Raw genomic sequence first — 19,387 nt, 5'->3', positions numbered from 1 at the left:
CTACACGCCCCTCTAGTTGACGTCACACGTTGACGTACGCTGTTGTGATCACGTGACGCACGCTGATGTTATCACATGACCGGTCTGCGTTAGTATTTCTTCCGGTTTCGCTTTACACTCACCAATATCCGGGCCGAGCAGGACGAAGCCAGGTATTCCACGGGAGTGTGCGAGCATGGAAGTAAGTGGATATTCTTTACCCCCGCATCCGTTTGGTCCCAGAGAGGTTCACCTTTGAGTACCTAGACAAATTAGGTTCTTCTGTTTTTTACCCTCACAGATACTATAGCTCACTACCCCCCTCTCGGACCCATGACGCAAACAATACCATTGTACTGAGTAAGAGTTCAGCCCCCTTTTTTCCATGCTGTTGTTGTTTTTAACCAACTTTATTTATAGTCATGCACTGGAGCAACGGCGCCTGGCAAACACTATGTGCGCTCGTTTCAGCATGCACTCCACTTGAACGAGTCTGCTATTTTTTCGGCATACACAATGGCTAAATAGCCTCTGTCGACTGCACATCGCTGGTCGACCAGTCAATATAGTTCTATTTGAACTTTTTCACAGGCACAAATAGTGCATAGTACCGTAACGAAAGACACCTATAAATGTACAGGTCCTTTTAGCCCTTATGGAGCACCGCACTCTACTGTGGGAGTTTTTTATACCACATAACGTTATTTGACACTGACTCCCGCTTCACAGCATGGGCCTACCATTTGTGTTCACCTGAATCACATAAAGAATAAGCAATTCAAGTGACACAAAGTGTCTGTCTTTATATGTCTTTATGTGTGTTATGTCTGTTTTTTCCTTTACAGGCGTTACTAGCCCCTGAATTATAGGATGGCTTTTTGCGGTATAAGAGTAAGTTTTACCGTTTAATAACACCACTGGTTAGGGTGCACCTTAGCGTGTGCATACCGCCGTGGTGTTCCCCATGGTCCTGACGAATGCTTAGCCAACTGGGCATGTTAAGCAGAAACATGTTGACCTTCTCGTAAATAGGACGAGCCTTGTCCCACCTAATTGGCCGGCTCTTGTCCGATTCACCTGTTTTTATTCGGTTTTTGGTTTGCCAGGATTAAATTGGTTATTGGTTAAAACCATTCACCTTTTAAATTTTCACTTCCCGTTCTATCACAACCAGCTCCGCTGTAATTCAGGCGTTGCAGCACACCAGAGAGGCATTCGGCCTCTCTGGTGGGAACCCGATGATGAAGCATGTCACCAACTAGGTTGGTGAGTGAGGGTTCTTTTAAAACACTATTCTGGTTTTTGCCCACGCTGTTACTCTTAGTTTGCGCTTAAAATACTGCCACTTTGATATGAGGCAATTGTTCCACATACGTACATGTTCCTTGAATGGTGAAGTGAGTGATGAGCAAAGTGTCCCTGAAAGTTGGGGTCCAGTTTAGGTGTTAAGTGTGGCTGGAGGTGTGCAAAAAGTCATCCTGTCTTGAGATCGTGTATGTTCCACCAACCTGAGTTGAAGAAACAACACTAATCTTTTTCAGGCATTGGACTACCACAAAACTCTTCAAATCAACTGGCTTGCAGATGCATTAGGGACTAGCTTTCTTCATGAAGCTGCCATGCTGAACAATTGTATCACCATTCACACGGTCTGAAATTGATAAATCTCGCATGTTGGAATGGGTCTCTGAAATGCCTGCACTCTTTCCACTGTTAGGCAAGTTAGACATAAATGGGTGTTTGATGTTGCTCCCAGATAATTCTGAGTCTGAAAAGTTAACATAAGAGTCTTTTTTTTAGATTGATGGTGTACCCCACTGTTTTCTCTGTAGGGGAGAGGCATTACTGTGCTATTTCTCCTTTTATCAGTCAATCACCTAATTAAAAGTAAACATTAAATCCTTGATAGTGGTGGTGAGCCATTACCACAACAAGTCAGTTGGTCAATTTTCCTAGTGCAAATTTTATGCTAAAATGCAAAACTGAACTTCTAATGCTTTGCACTTACTGTAAACTGAAGGTACTTATAATGACCTTGAGGTCGAGTGCCACCAGGAAGTTGCCTTCTTTTATGATTGACATCACTTCCTGCAAGGTTGTCATCCTGAAGTGGATGGTCTACAGGAAAGTGTTTAGGATCCTCAGTTCTAAAATAGGACAGGGTATAGACCTCTTTGGGTATGAGGAAGCACACAGAGTAGACTCCATGTCCTTATTGATGTAATAGTTCCAGCTCCATTGCTTCTTAGCCTAACATTGAGTGAATTGTTTTCAGTATTAATGGAATACGGTCTTTGTGGATTTTGTCCTACTATGAAGTAATGTTTGGGGGGGTGGGGTAGGTGCACAAAATAGCTGGGAGTTTTCCTGCAGCACAATAAACAACAATTTGCCACGTTCTGCCACTTGTAAGGATAATTGCTCATCCTTCTCCAGACAGGTGTCTTGTGATCAGGAGGAGTGTACACAGAATCAATGTTTGGCAGTAGTGAAAGCTCTTTTGGAACTAGAGCCTCTGTTACAACCCTCATTGCTTCCAAATAACCTTCCTCAGAAAAGGGACCGGTCTCCCTACTTTGCTGTTACAGAGCTTGCTGAGCAAGGTCTATGGTGATTGGGAAGCCTGACTACTGGGAGGAGTTACTTTGCCGAGAATGTTGGCAGCGGTGGACTGACCATGAGGGCTGTAGTTATTTGACATTCTTGGTGTATTTTTGATCTCTAGAGCTTCATCTACACGTGGCCCAAAAAGGTGAAAAGCATCAAATATTAAGGCTAAAAGAGTGTTACTTCAGATGGTAAACTGGAAGTACAAACCAGTAATGCAAAAAATAAAATGACACTGGGGTTAATCTGAAAGTATGCCATGTCAGCTGCATTTTCCTTCTGTAACGTTTCCTCCATATTCTTGTATTTTTGGGACAGGCACTGGAAGAGCTCTTCCATTTTCTCCCACTGGAATTGATTCGATCCGCTGAGTAGTACCTGCAAGCTTACAATGCGCCATGAAGTGGCCGTGCTCATAGTGGCACACTTTCCATCTCAGTTCAGGTATTTACTATATCAGGTGGTGTGCCCTTCTTGAGCCCTTTGATTAACAAACCTTCAAGAGACTGGAGAAACGAAGCCCCAGGAGTGCAGTGGATTTTAAGGGGCTGCTTTGTAACACACAAGGTGTTTTTTCAATCCATTTTGAGTGAGGTTATTATTTTTGTATTCACTTTCATTTAACACAGTTTAACATGAAAGGTATAGTACTGTGCACTCTGTTTTGGAGAATGCTTCTAGAAGGAAACATTTTCTTCTTGTTCAGCTGCTATGGTGCAACCCAAAGATAAACACAATAGCATGCCAAACAACAAGCATATAGCGAGTCGGACCAGACAGCCATTAGCCAAACCAAGAAGGTCTGCCCACTTTTGGAGAAGCCAGACAGAGAAAGGAAATTCAACATGTTCCTCTGTTGATGGCTCTGGAGTCCATCCATGTACAGACGTCAAAACAGTAGAGTTTAAAAAACACCTTAGCGCAGCAAAGCATGTGTCAATTGAGGAATGACAATTTTCTTTCCAGTGAAAAGACTTTTGGCTCCCGAAATGCATTTCAGAAGAACCTGGCGGCATATATGAGACATTTAAGGAGACCTCCGTTAAGTTCGGAGGAAAAGAGGATGGCCAGTGCAGAAATTAAAAAGGCTCCAATAAGCCGTATGAGTGCATGCAAGATGAAAATGCAGCTCTAAGGGCCATAATCCCAAAGCCAGAAAGCAAGGCCTGTAATATCAGTCTATACAGGGTGTCTGAGGAAGGAAGGTCTCATCTGATAGAGAAGGCTAAAGCAAAATCTCTATCAGATGAGACCTTCCTTCCTCAGGCACCCTGTATAGAATGATATTACAGGCCTTGCTTTCTGGCTTTGGGCGTATATCCCTCAGGCTGACTCTCCCAAAAGCAAAAGATGTATGACTCAAACCAAAAAGGAAACCATGAGCAATGAGCAACAAAAGAGGTGACAGGGCAGCAGGAAACTAAACGGTAAAATAAAGCTCAGTACTATACTGGAAAGGAAGTAAGACAAAACAGGCTTCATGAGGGCATGTAGAATATTAGTCATAATCCAGGATAGGAGCACTACAAGAATTCAACAAAGACTTCAACCTCCTTCTAAAAGACCTCAGTACAAAGCATCTCAGCCAGAGTCAGAGAGATACTGTAACAACATGAACAGTTTCTAGATACCTGCATAGGACCTTAAATACAGATATCTGGGACCACAGCAGGACTGCTTAATGGCAAATGTTACAGACCAACACAGACCTATGAGAAACCTTCCAAAGGCAGTGGCCCTCAATGGCACCAATATACACAACTCAGAGCATGGTATCAAGTTGGCCTAACGGTTAGGGCGCTCGACCTCGGACCAGGGGGAACTGGGTTCGAGTCTCGGTAATGACGCTAAACATCCTGTGATTCTGGGCAAATCACTTAATCTCCCCGTGCCTAACAAAAAAATAAATGAATGTGTGTCCTCATATAACGTAACATAACTGGTGCTATGTAAAGCGCTCTGATACCCGATTGGATTCGGGTCAAGTTCGCGCTATATAAAACTCTGCAAAAAAAAGTCTCATAAGACAGAGGGGAACCAAAATCTTCAATGCTCTGGTGTCTGCTTTAGAAGAAACAACTGAAAGCTGCGAGGTTATAAAAGACCTAGGGGAAAACAAATTAGCTGATGGCACGAGTAGGACAGCAGCAGATACAAAGCTCAAGGAATGGGGAAGATGCAAAAGGCTAATTGTAGCTCAAAACATCCATCAAAGGGAACTAACCAGTGCAAGGTTTTGATGGGTGCAAGGTTTAATAAGTGCTTCAGCCTGAAACCAATAAGAAGCTGAAACTGGGTCCCCAATAGAGGTTTGACGAGGTCTTAAGGAACATCTTGGACGAAGTCAGGTACAAGGCCACAAGGGGGCCCTCAGACAAAGCTCGCCTGATTTGCACCTCTAATCAAACAGATCTGGTGAAGAGGCCCTTAGGAAAATGTTGACAAGAGGGAAGTGATTTGGATCAGTGAACAACTGTAGAACAAAAAAAATCACTTGGAATCACTTCAAGAAGAGGAAAAAAGAACTGGTGCAAAACATTAAGCTGCTGAAGAACAAAAATAGAATACATTTTATTCATATACATATTTTATATATTTCAAATATCTTAGAAACCAGCCATCAACATATTGGGCAGAGACCAAACTACAGGAGAAATAGGATTAAACTTACAGTTGTGGTAAAGAAGGTTTTACAAAAGGATCATTTTCTGCTCCATTTACAGCTTTATTTTTCCTCTGCTTTTGTTCAGTATTGGGTACTGGTGACTGGACACCAATTGTAGAGGGTGGTTTTCGTTTGGCAAGGAGTTTTCTTTGCCTTTCTATATCTTCTCTTTGCTGGTTGATCCATTCTTGTTGCCTGTTAAAATCAGCAAATAATATAAGGAACAACTAATGCTAACACAACAGTCACTCGCTATGTTTATACAAACTATTCAAAATGGAAGTTATTATTAAAACACTCACAAAACATCACAGTAAACAAATCGTTTGTTTGCATGCATGGTGAAAAAATAATTGTAGGAAGCTGGCTCTGTATATACTATACCAAAATGAGGTATAGTGTGCATAGAGGCCAGTGGAACTCCAAAGGTAGGCAGAGTTAAAAGTAGACAGCACCTTACGCTCTATTTGTTGTAGTGTGGGTGAGCGGTAAGGCTTTATCAGAGGGTAGTGTTAAACATTTTTTGTAAACACTCAATCAGCAAATGATGTCACACACTCAAAGACTGAACTCAGACCAATTTGATTTGTATAAAAATATTTAGTTGTATTTATTTCCTAGAACCAAGCAGGCCAGGCACAGGCAAGTGTATAGGATACATTTCAAGGCAGGTTGAATGAAAATGCCTTTGTTACAGGTTTGTAAATGCTTTCAATAAAGTTGAAATTACAGTTAGATTACTTTTGGTTACTGTACAGATTACTTTCTGGATTACTTTTTCTACTCCGTGTGATACACCTAGATATCACACTAGGACATTTCCTAGAGAAAAAGGTAAGTAAGCAAATTTTAGTTCTTTGCAGTTTTTCAAAGTTCAATACAAAACCAACTCCACACTTTGAACATTTTTGAAAGGAAAAACAGTCAATGTATTCCTATGGAGAGAAATTAAGTTATCGGTTAACAGGTAAGTACAAGTTTATGGGAGTTGGTATTCTGGGGCTAGAACCAGGGTTACCCCAGGATCAGGATGGGTGCAGAGTGCTGTGGCCCAAGGTTAGCCAATGGGGGGGGGGGGGGGGGGGGGGGGAATAGGTGGCCTCCGGATGGTGGCTGCTCACGAGCAGGCCACAAGGTTGTGGGAGCAAAGCTCCTGCTGTAGACTGAGGGCAAAGGGGGATCCAGTTTAGCACACAAAGTACACCCGCAGCGGCACAGGGCACTGGTTTGGTGTCAGGAGGCCTGTTTGCAATGGGAACTCTTCGGTTTCAACAAAAACTGCAGGCTCGGGGACGAAGATCTTCTGGAGGTGTCCACCGGTTGGAGAGTTAAGTTGGGATGCCTAAGGATGCTGGGACACTGTCAGTTGGGCCACCCAAGGCCATGGGGACTTCGGGTGCAGGGGTGTCTTTAGGCGTTTGGTTTTCTTATCAGCTAAAGTCGCGGGAGTCCTCCAGGAAGAGGCTGCCGGCTTTGCTGTGAGATTCGAGGCAGATAAGAGACCACCAGATCGAAGGTCAGGATTGCCAGGGAGACCTCCTCGTGGTGTTGGGCCACTCAAACTCGGGCCGTGGGCGTCGGGTGCAGTGGTGCAGACATGCGGATTTGGCCGAAGCCAGAGTCTGTGGGTGAGCAAATCCAGTGTTCACGGGAGACAAAGTCTTTCTTGTGGAAGGCAGGGCAGATCCTCTGGGTTCTTGAGGTTGTTGGCTGCAGGACACACTGGTATTTCCCTTCCACAGGTTAGAGGTGGGGACAGGCCGGTAGGGCTGGGGCCAAGTCAGTGGGCGTCGTCCTCTTCTTAGCTTTGGCACAGCTTCTTCGGTCCTTCTTTTCTGCTTAGTAGATTCTTGTCTGAGGAGGCAGGGTTCAGGAGTGCCCCTAAATACTAGGTTTAGGGGCATTACAGGTAGGTAAAGGTTGGGACCAAAGGGTCCCTTCCTTGGGGTGGGTACACCCCCTATTATGCCGCCCTCCGGTGGGGGGGGGCATATGCCTAACTCTGGTTGGCTAGGGCCCCAGCCCATCTGAAAGATGGCTGGGACTGAGAGTGGTTTCACCTCTACTTCCCCACCTGAGTGGGGTTGGCAAAGGTGGGCACACCTCTCTCCCTCACTTGGTTTTCCCGCGGTTTCTCCTGCCCAAAGTGCGGGTCAAAACCAATGGGGCCAGTTACTGAAAGCAGCAACAGGCCTGTGAAAGCTCCCAAAAGTGGCAAGCCTTTGAAGCTTCCCCTTCGTGGACCCTGCCCATCCTGGGGGAGGAGGCTTGGCACCTCGTCCCAGGATTTGCATTGTTTCAAACCCCTGAGAGCAGCAGGCTCTTGACCCAGGGGTCCAGAAACATGTCTGGTGGTGGCAGCTGGCGAGCAGCCACTCAGCCTGGACACTAGTGTCAAGTCGTTTTTCAGGAGGCATCTCTAAGGTGCCCTCTGAGTGCATTTTTCATAAAATCCCACTCTGGCATCAGTGTGCCATCATCATGTGCAATCATGGTGCTGTGGCGTTCGTAATGACGAACTCCCAGCACCATATACTCTTAATGGCAGTACTGCACTAACAATGTCTAAGAATTAGCCTAGACACTGTAGGGGTACAGGGCTCATACACCTGTACCTGCACCACTGGTATAGTGCACCCAGCCACCCTGGCTGATCTATGCCAGGGCAATGGGTTGTAGGCATGGCACACAGGGCTGTAAACCATGTCGACTTCACTTTTCGCTGCACCAAAACACTCAGCCTGCAATGGCAGTGTGTGGGCGTTAAGGTACAGGACCTCTAAGGGTGGCACAATAAGTGCTGCAGTCCTTAGAGGTCTTCTCTGGCCACAGTGTCCTTGGAACCAGTGGTACCTTTTACAAGGGGCTGGCCTGTGGCCAAAGAGTGCCAATTGGGTTTTTGTTATCAATGCAGTTTTAGGGAAAGAACATATTCCCTGGGTTCCTGTTTGGCAGGAACTCAGGGCACACTGAGTCAAAGCACATCAGCAGCTTAGCAAAAAGTGGGGGGCAACCATGCAATAAGAGGGCTCTTTCTTACAACAATGGAAAGAAAACAATTAATAATTTGGTTGACATATGAAAATCTACCCAGCAAGCATATTTACATTTTCAGGCAGGAAGCATTTTCCAGTGGTCTGCAGCAACAATCTTAAGCTTCCCCTCAACTAGATGTAGTGTTAATGAAGTTTCTAAGGACCCATGGACTATGACCCCCGTTACCTCAGAGTTGTGCTAACCAGTACAAGTAGTCATGAGTTGGGATCAACAATAGGCCAATAGTGGGTTTTACCGTACTTCAGTGAGTGTGACTAAAGAATGAAAGAGCTGGTCTTTGGGGTGTTCTAATGTATTAAATAAAATGTTTATCAGATGTTTTGCAACAATCAACAGGTGTGACAATTTTCAAAGTGAAATGTAATATGTGAATATTTTGTGTTTGAGAAAAAAGTTAAAAAGTGTTACAAACACTATTTACGTCACAAAATACTTGAACATTTGCAAGTGAACTAAACATGCGAGTGTTTTTTGTTCTTTGGTTATGTCAATTGTACCCCCAGTTCCGACCCTTTGAAAAGAATGTTGATGTAGCCTCTTGTTGGGTTGTGATGGGGGTGATCTAGGATGTTCAAAAAAGCCTGTACAACAGACTTTTCTTCCACAGCATTCAACTGATGTTGTACTTTGACTCTTGTTGACACTGTAGGTTTTCTCCAAAATCTCGCCTAAAAAATGCGCTCTCAAGGAAGGGATATAACAATCATGTGGACATGTCCTACTGCATGAAATACAGGCACTGTGAGCAATGAGTGTTTATGAACAACTACACCATTTTAAATATTGCCACCCTACCCCTAGGGGAAGGGGCAGCGAGTAAGAAAATGGAACAGATTTTCACAACATTGCACTGGCCTGTCGATATTACCATCTAGCAGCTTTTTTCGTCACAGTGATAAACCTGCACTCGTAGCTTTCTAAATGTCTCCAGCTCCCATCGGTGTTGGGACGTGGATAGATGTTAGAGTTGTTCTTCCCCAGTCAGGAAGAGGTAAGCTTTCTTTCAGTTGTTCATTTTCAGATATGACATATTACCAGATTTTGATAAGGCATACATCACACCTCACAGATTCTTTCCAGTGTTATGCAGACTTAACAAGGTATCATCCACAGATTTACAATATAATTTGTTGTCTAATCACCATCCGTATTCTGCAGCTTGGGCCTGTGGTTCTGAAGAGACAGGCTACGGTTTCCGTAACTATGGAAAACAATCTAACATCTTCCCTAGGAGAGACTCACTAATGGTTTGCACAGTGTACATCACCCCTACAACAGGCCTTGTAGCTCTACGGCAGGGTGAATTATATTACATATGAGGGCATATCTGCATGAGCAGCTATTCCTCTGTGCTGTCTAGTTCAATTACTAGATGACACAAGTGAACTGGGATGCCTTAAGTATATGAACTAGGCACTGGTCATTATGAGTTCCCAAGCTACATGATGGCTTTACTGAAATCTGGGGGGTTTGGTATCAGTGTCTTTAAACCTGTACTGGTACCAGTACCAGATTTATTATGACATGCACCCAGAGGGCACCTTCGAAGTGCCCCCTAAAAACCCTTCCAGTGTCTAGTGTGCTGGCTGACTGGTATCATTCAGCATGCCACTACAGACACATTTCTGAAACCCTACAGGTGGCAGCCTATTCTCTCGGAGGGCAGAAATATTGCCTGCTCCTCTGGAGGAAGGTGTTCACACCTCCTCCAGCAGGATGGCGAGTGATTTAGCATATCAAGGCCAGGGAGTTCAAAGCCCCTGCCCACCTTGGATATGTGAACCTGGTTTCCCCCAGACCTGGGAGATGACACCCCTACCCTGAGGCCCATTTTGCACCAGGACATGTTGGAAAGTAGCTATGCAAATAGGTGTGTTGCACCATCAGGTTAGTACACCCCTAAGGTGGGCTACCCGATGTGCTCCATGAAAGACTGGATCAACCATCTAGCTTATGGTGGAATTAGGAACTCAGACAGGGTTATGCCCACTCCCCACAGGAAGTGGTCATATAGGGGGTGTAGTGACCCCAGAGGTAAGCATCCCATTGCCTACTACCCTTCACTCCCCTTAATGCCCCGGAATTCAGTATTTAGGTGGCCCCTTAAAACCAGGAACTCAGATTTGTTTGCTTGAAAGAAGCAGGACAAAGAGCTGAAGACATTTGAACTGTGGACCAGCAGCTAACTTGGCAAAAAACCCTGTCCGGCTGCTGCTCTCCCGACAATCACCAACACTGACTCTTCTGGAAGCAGAACAGCCTTCCCAAACCCTTGAACTGCCTAGCACTTCAACCAAGCAGCATCTCCCCTAAATAGGAGGAGCATTTCCCTGCACAAACTGCAGCTGCCCAGTTCAGTGCTCTGTCAACCCCATGGCCCACAGAGGGAGTAGCACCCCAAAGAAGTCTTAGTTGCTTCAGGAGGTCAGATCCTGCTTCCTGCTGAGTTTGTAGATGCCAGGACTGCCTTGCCCCTCCCCCCAGGAGCCGCCCAGCATCAAGCAACCAGAACACCACCGCCAAAACTTACCTGCATGTTGAGAAACTTTGAGAGAGGCCAGCTCCACACTGAGTGTGGTCCTGCTTTATGTCTTTTTGCTCTTCTGCAGGTACATCAAGTTCCGTAATAGCCTCTAACTCACTGACCCATTGTGCAAAATACCTCTGCACACGAGCTCACGTGAACCGACTGTCTCTGTGGTCCTGAGACCCTCAGGAGTCGAGCCCCGCCGCTCTCTCCTCCCCTCCACCGCTCCCTTCTGCCTGACCCCCTTTGTCTTCTGCGAACCTTGCAGCCTTTTTCTTACAGGTATGTTTTCCTCTTGACTTGAACAGGTACAACAAATGCTCAATACAACCCTCCAATAAGCCTAGCCAGCTCGCCCACACTACCACAAAGAGAGTAAGTATTTGGGATTATTAATTTAAGCCCTGTAAGGCAACAAGGGTAGTCTGGACTTTCTACATAGTGTACCTCATTTTGGTGAACCATAGACAAACCTTCAATATCCACTGATGTCAAAGGTGAAGAGAAATATACAAATTATTGAAACAAAAATGCAGTATCAGACGTTGATAGTGCCTCGTCATTCAAACAAACACTCATCACTTTCTTATGATTAAGTAAGACAATTCTTACCATGTTGTGCTGAAGAACAGAATTTTGAAGGCTCATATACATACATGTGCAGTGCAAAACACTTACAATACTGGACAGATTAAGTTTATCAGAAACAAATACAAGGAGGCTACTGACATTGCTAATGGGTTCTTTGGACGGAACATAGCGATTGAATCACAATATTGGACGATGTTTACATTTGGTGGTACTCAATACGGTTATACAAGATTACTACAGGGTATAATAATAGTCCAGTAGCAATAATAATAATAATAGGAGTTCTGCATGATGATTCCAACGTTTTGCAATACATTGACCTTGTAAATGAACATTTAGAAAAGGCAGACAGAATAGTGACTATTTCAGACCAACACGATATAAAATACATTTTCATGAATTAAAGATTCTCACTTACAGCAATCTTTTTTGAGATTTGAATTATCATGAGAAAGCAAAGGACTCCAGATTTCATACAGAAATGTGCTACTTTGCACCTCTCAAATAGTTTGAGAAAAGGACAAGCCCAGAAGGGGTTCTTAAAACTAAGATGGATTGAGATTGTAGCACGAAAAGGTAACACTGAAAGGTGCTACACCCACTGAAGTATTTTAAAATTAATATTCCTACACTCTAATTGGGGATGATGTTTTTATAGTGTTCATACCTAGGAATCATTGGCCAATGAAGATCCTTTCCTCAGATCAGATAACTATGAAGAAATATTTTGTTTCGATCAGTACGAAAAACACTACATTCAATAAATCAACTGGCCAACGTGACTTGTATAATTTCAATCAGTGGTAGCACTGAGAGACTATCTGGGCTGACAGTTCGAGGGACCTGCAGGATAAATTTAAATATTTCAACATAGACGAAAGATGTGAGCTATGTGCCTATTGTTATTTGCAAGATCATTAATTAATCTCAATAGTTTTAGTTACAAAACAAAGCTATTTTCTTGCCTGAATTTATGGTATTCTTTTTGGAAAAGGGTTACACATATTGGCAGGAAGCCATTCTGGTAAAAGGTATTTGGGACATTAAATCATGGAAAATTAGAGGATGTGACATTTTGTGCGTGTTTATACCTGAAATTTCAATTTTGGGTCTGGTCTTTGAGACAATTTGTTTTTCCCAAAACATCATATGATCTAAATACAGAGAGGAGGCATTTGGTCAGTGGGCTTCATCTATTGGTCTGCTAAAATGTCATTCCCATTTTGCATCTGCCCAGCTGGAGCATACTGCTTGGGGCAATGGATCAAACCTTTTTATCAAATGGATTACTTCACTTTAGGCAACTGCACAAAACTTGTACACATTGTTCACATCCAACTAAAAAAGTTCCTTACTCTTCAGTGACAAATCTGACAAAAGATATGCTTTATTCTATTCACTTGCTTTTTATATCAACGTAAATATAATCTATTTTTCTGCACTTTGGGTGCCTAGTTAGATAGGGATTTATTTTGAGTCTTTTTCAAAGTTGTTTCAATATAGTGTCTAAGTGGCGATTTAACATTGTAGCTGCCTGCAATTTGAGTGCTTGATGCTATTTTTTTTTTTGCTTCCTTCATAAATAATTAATGGCACGATTACTAGTAAAGCGCCCACCTGAAAGTTTTCTAATTTTAATTTTTGTATTACAAGCATGTGGCAGCCATGTTTAGGTGGCTGCATTTTTTTCTTAATTTTTTTTCTACGGGATAAACCTGTGTATGAAACATCACTCATCCGAAGTTCGTAATGAAACTGTGCAGCAGATAAAGAGCTGGAATTACCTTTGAGAAATTCATTAGCACCACAGGCTAATTACACACTTTCCAGATTGGAAATGGGGAAAAACTTCAAAAAATGAATACACTGCTTTACAAAAGTGCATTTTATGACTTCATATGCTTTCAATGGAGTTGTACTATGGCCGCTCCATACTAACCAGTGTACACTAAGATTTTTGTTAACACCTCTGGTTCATTAGCTAGTAGGCCCATTACAGGATACCCACCTGTTATCAACAGTGTGGAAAGCTGCACCAACACTGGTTGTTGAAATTCAATATAATTTGGTGAAAAGGCCTCTGATGGAAATACAAAATATTATAAACTTAACTGACTTATTTCCAATTCCAGTTACATAATGAAATACCAGAAGCATTTTTCCTGTTTTAATCTATGGTTTTCTACAATAGAGTGCTACCTATTATGAGAAAGTAGTTATCCTGATCAGGGATATCAAAAAGTACTACAGAATACCTTTATTAAAATAGCTTTTGCAGGATATCTAAAAGTGTTTGTTCTAGCGCTAATTACACTTCTACTTTGAAGCCAATTATAGAGAGCATATATGCAATATGTCAAGAATACAATCAGACTGGTACCATTTCACAGTTGGATTGGGTTTTGCAAACGCTTAATTCACATAGGGTGTCCTGGTCTCTCTTTAGAAGAACTGCACTCTTTACACAATACAATTTCAACTTCATGTCAGCACCACTTCAGCAAGAATGAAATATGTTTACAGTCTTTTGTCAGTCTAACAGATAGTAGGGATACATTTTTCTCCTGCGAATGATCCTAATGTAAGGTAGTTAATGCATGTAACTATCTCACCACCGTTACCGCTTCCAATTCTATGCCTGTTCATGACTAACATCTATAGTGTTGCGAGACTATGCAGAAGGCTAATCTACTTCCTTGTTAGGAGCTTCTGTTCCATTTCACTGCAGAGTGAATAACATTCCTGTCCTTATTAGCACATCTTCATGCATTAATTCTTTAGGGTTTTCGTTCCTATGCCACTAACACAGCCACGGCCGGCGCTAAGCATGTGCAGTATGGGCAGCTACCCGGGCCCCGCTCACAAACAGGGGTCCCCACCAGGGCACCATCTTAATAAATTCTCCAGTGTTAGGAGGCCCAGGCAGCAGCAGAGTTGGAGATCTTCGAGGCCCAGGGGAGGCAAAGAGGGGCTTGCAGTCATGGCCTGAAATGGCTTCAGAAATCTAATGGCTGCATCTGCATGATGCAAAAACAAGGAGAAGATGGACGGAGCACTGAAACTTTTCAGACACTCACCCCAGTCACAGATCTGGGCTGAATCCATCATCGTTCTTTAGCTCACTTCGCCACCCCAGTTCACACACAGCTATATGCAAATCAGTCTTGACCCTGTGCCTCATGGGAACAGTCCAGACCAAACTACAAAGTTCTAAACATGAACTGAGAAACATTCCTGCCCCACCCTTGAGGCAATGATATTAGTGAACTAAGAGCAGGGCCACTGGAATTGTCGCTGGAAGGAACCTAATCAGGTGGCAGCGTTTACCAACTCATGCAGCAAGAAAAGGCATATTATGTGGCATAATGCAGCATATTGTGGGATAGCATTACTCATTTTGTCATTTTCACACATTACTATACTGGCAAAGGTTTCATCTCATTAGTACTAGTCTGACACCCAAAATCAGCAATGGGCAACAGAAAGATGACCAATCAACCTTTGTGAAGGGAGTTCTACTGTGCAGCAACAAATGTTGCTGTGTTTTTAGTAACGTTTGATCTGGAAACAATTTGTTTTGTTCAAAGCTGCATATTATACAGAGGATGGCTTATGTCGCAAATGCGGCAAATCCATAATTATGCGGAAATCACAGCAACTGCAAATCACATAATTCAATTGTCCCTAAGGGTCATGTCAGGATTCATGTGGGCTAGACTCTGATTCAACATGGGCAAAAGTATAGTCTATTAGATCAAACACAAGAGGTGTCTGTACATTGCACATCTTGAATGGACTTATTTGAAAGTTCTCGGATATGTGAGAATGAGTAAAATTAGTTCGTGAAATAAAGTATTTGCCTAGGAACACACAATGTGGCCAAGCAGAAACCTTGCCATGGACATAAGAGCTCTTCACAACAGACTATATTAATTTTTTTCAGCACAGAAATGTGCCTGGATTCACAGGATGCTGATCAGAGACCAGAATTCAAACATTTCACACCCATGATCAATGGTGGGCATATAAGGGGTGGGCAAGTCTTACTGGCAACAGATCTCAGGGCTAGCCTGGGATCCAGGGGAGGTTCTTCCCACAGCAGGTCATGGGTATCAGTAGCAGCTACAGTCCAAATCCCCCATAGGCCCTCCTCATCTCAACCACACACATACCCAAAGCATCTCTACTTCAGTTTCAGCACTCTGGAAGTCAGCTCACAAAAGCAACCTCCATTTTGTCCTGCTTCTTCCTCTGGCACGTGGTCAGGAAAATTCTCTAACCCAAGCCAAACCACTGCTCCGATTCAGGCACCTGGTGTCAAGGACCACCTTAACAGCGGTCAGCGGCACAAAAGTATAACCTCTTCCTATATTGCAGAAAAATGATTAGAGATATGGGCCGGTGGCCCAGGAAGATACAGACCTTGCATTCATGCTCTGGTCAGTCACCTCTGTTCTTGTTGCCACAGTTTATTAACACTGCAAAATGATGTCACTGTAGCAAGTGGCAGGCAATCAAAGGTGAGCAAAGCAATCAAATATATCAGTTTACTTTTGCGGTTGAATCGGTTTGGGCTTTGAAGGAGCTCAATTCCAACTCAAGTCCAAACCTTGGCCTCTCTCACATATCTTTACAACCCTACAGACTGCAACTATGATTTATTGCCGATAACCACTTTGAGTCATACTACTTTTTCCTTAAGTTACATGCATCACTTACCTTTCCAGGTTCCTAAACACAGCAAATGTAGAACGAATTTTTCAAAGCTGAAACTTACCAAAATGCCAGGAATCCAACTACAGAAGAATTATGTTAAATATTTGTTGTCAACTTTCAAAATGGACAGAGGTTTTATCTTGGGGGTGGGATTGGAGAAGGCAGAGGGGTACTGTATTTAAGGTTCAACAAGTTGAATTCTTTAGACAGGACAGAAGAAATTAGAACACTAGAATAACGGATGTAGGATAGTGGATTATTATGTAATGTGACTCAGTAAAAAACCGGCACTAATTTATAAAAATAGAACATATTTTAATCTTTAGACAGACACCAATACAACAAGAGTCTATAAAGGGAAAACGGATATATGATTTTTCAAAGTTAAGATAAATCACTGTAGTGAAATCTTTAGAAGAATGCAATAAATAATCGCAAGTAGCTTAGCAGTTTGAGTCAATGGGCTAGAAAGCCACTAAAAGGCTCTTTGAAAAGCCACAACAGATAGTGAGGCAGTCACAGGAACCATTAAGGTCCAGACAGAGTTATCAGTAGGGTCCAGCAATCTCAGGGTCTTCCCTTTACCCTGGTCTTTTATTGCGGTCCAGCAAAGAAGTAGTCCTGATGCTGGGGATGCTGTTGCTATGGATACAGGATGCTATGAAGAGTGGTGAGTCTTCCTGTGGCCACTCGGGGGTCCATAAGCGTCAGGGGTCATCTTCGGTCTCAAGACTCTATCTTCCAAGATGCACCAGTGACTCCTGCACATGTCCAGTAGTAAGTGGTCAACAAATCCCCCTCCCCCCTTTTGTAAAGCCACCATCCTATTAAAAGTCATCTTAAATTCGATCTCAGCAATTAATTAGGTACGATATGCCAAAATTTTTATACGTTGGAGTAATATCTTTGGTGAGCCCAAATAAAAGTCAGCACTTAGTATGGCGGCTAGTGTAATTATGTTAGACAATGGGGCTACCAGTCCGAATACAGTGAAAACAGCAATTTGAAGTTTTCAGAGGTTTTCACTGTCAGGTCATGTTAAAAACAAGAGGAATATAACCTTTTTAATATTTAGCACCCTGCCTTGTGGACCACAAAGGACTTCCAAGGGGCGACTTATTAATATTAAAAGGAAGGTTTTTGACTTGACAAGAGGCTTTATTCTGGCAAGTAGAGTCACGTTTTAACCTTCAGCACTGTTTTGGTGGCAACATTAAGTGCTGCAGTTTACTAATGACATTTAACTTTCTAGCCCTGGGTGCCTCTTGTGGCATACATAAGGGACTTCTATGCAAGTTAAATGTGCCAATTTGGTATTAGCCAATTGTACGCATACTCTGGGGGTTAGAGCACATCCACCGAGGCCTGGACAGCAGGGTGCAGTGCACAACAGATTTGAAAAAGCAGCATCAGTCCTAAAAGTTGGTGGTGATCATACAAAAAGAAGTTCTTTCCGACAACAGCACAAACATGCATTGTTTTTTGCTGAATTGCTGAATTTACTTTGAGTGTGCCCTGGACTCCTGCCAATCAGGTGTCCAGGGCCTATGTTCCTTCCCTAAACAAAAACCTCAAACCCAAATTGGAAAACCCTGGCCACATGTCAGCCCCTGGTAAATGGTACCCTAGGTACCCAGGGCCTTGTGACCAGGGAAGGCCTCTAAGGGCTGCAGCACTCATTGAGCCACCCTTAGAGGCCCTGTACCCCAACACCCACACACTGCCCTTGCAGGCTGAGTGTCTGGGTACAAGACAAAACAAAGTCGACATGGCACACATCCCTGTGTGCCATGCCCACCACCTACACTGCCCTGGCATACATCAGCCACCCCTCTAGCTGGGTGCCCTATGCCAGTGGTGTGGGCACAGGAGCATGAGCCCTGTGCCACTACAGTACCCAGGTCCATTCCAGGGCACTAAGTGCAGCGCTGCCATTTAAGAGTACATGGTGCTGAGAGCTCGTCAAACACGAACCCCACAGCACCATAATAACAACACTGAAGACTGAGAAGTTTGGTATCAAACTTCTCAGCACATTAAACCCGCACTGATGCCAGTGTGGGATTTAATGTACCAAGCACCACAGAGGACATTGAAGAGATGCCCCCAGAAACCTAACCTACAATCCACGTCTGGTCTGAGAGGCTGCCTAGGCTGCCACACAGCAGACATGTTGCTGGACCCCTGGGTAGGAGAGCCCCTGCTCTCCTGGGTCTGCAACAATGCACATCCTGGGCGAGGTGCTAGGTCTCCTCCTCCAGGATGGGCAGGGGGAATCTTCAAAGGCATGCAGCCTCTGTGAGCTTCCCCAGGCCACTTGCAACCCCCACTCTGGCAGGAAGCCTGGCCGGAAACCCCAAATAAGGACAGGGGATGTGCCAGTCTGCCAACCCCACCCCTCAGGTGGGGGAGGCGAGGTGAACCACATCTCCGGGCACTCGCCATCTTGAAGATGGGAGGCCCTACCCAATCAGGACTAGGCTACTGCCACCCTCCCACAGGAGAGTGGCAGAATAGGGGGTGTACCCACCACAGGACAGGGACCCATTGGTCCCTGCCCTTTACCTACCTGTAACGTCCCTAAATCTAGTATTTAGGGGCACCCTGAACCTTCCTTCCTTCCCCAGATTCCAGATTCAAAAATACAAAGAAGAGCAAGAAGAAAGAAGACCTGCCATGCAGCAGCCAAGAAGAGGAAGACACCAACTGCTTTGGTCCCAGCCCTACCGGCCTGTCGACCCTCGAACCTGCTCCTGCTACAACCAGGCACCTCTTGTGGCTAGCAACCTCACAAACCCCGGAGGACCTGGCTACCTTTTGGCTCCAAGCACCTGGGACTCCCATGAGCAGAGGCTCTGCTCAAACTCAGCATCTAATCCCTGGCATCAGCCCGGAACCGCGAACCCTGCACACTCTGCACACACCAAGCCTGGCCTGTGCTGCAGTGAACAAAGACCACGAGGACGACCCCCCTGCGACTGTGACCCCGAGTCCGGCACCCAAGGACTTCCCTCGACGCCTGCAGCCTCAGAACCAGGTACCCCCCCCCCACCGCGATCAACAGAGGGTAAGATTTCCCGACACCAAAATGAACCCCTGCACCTGGCGCCCTACAGCCCCATGTGCCCAACTCCTGGGTACCTACCTATCCTCCAACTACCCAACTTACCTCTCGAAGTGGTGGTTGCACCTGAAGAAACTTCGTCCCCGAGCTTGCAGTCTTTCTAAATCGGAGCTTTCCCATT

General features: G+C 44.3%; 1 protein-coding gene across 10 annotated transcripts in view; it reads right to left on the bottom strand.

The window, feature by feature from the left end:
• The window catches only part of TLK1 (tousled like kinase 1), a 967,987-nt gene that overhangs the window by 355,948 nt on the left and 592,652 nt on the right, over positions 1-19,387 (bottom strand). For all 10 annotated transcript variants that reach the window (XM_085645312.1, XM_085645310.1, XM_085645315.1 and 7 more), the window contains one exon: positions 5,258-5,446. In XM_085645312.1, the coding sequence (XP_085501438.1) occupies positions 5,258-5,446 (189 nt within the window). The remainder of the gene's footprint in view (positions 1-5,257; positions 5,447-19,387) is intronic.

Source organism: Triturus cristatus, chromosome 3_1 (genome assembly GCF_964204655.1).
Source record: "Triturus cristatus chromosome 3_1, aTriCri1.1, whole genome shotgun sequence".
In the NCBI taxonomy this organism is placed as follows: Eukaryota; Metazoa; Chordata; class Amphibia; order Caudata; family Salamandridae; genus Triturus; species Triturus cristatus.
The sequence above is the reverse complement of the archived record's forward strand: the minus strand, read 5'-3'. Positions and strand labels throughout refer to the sequence as shown.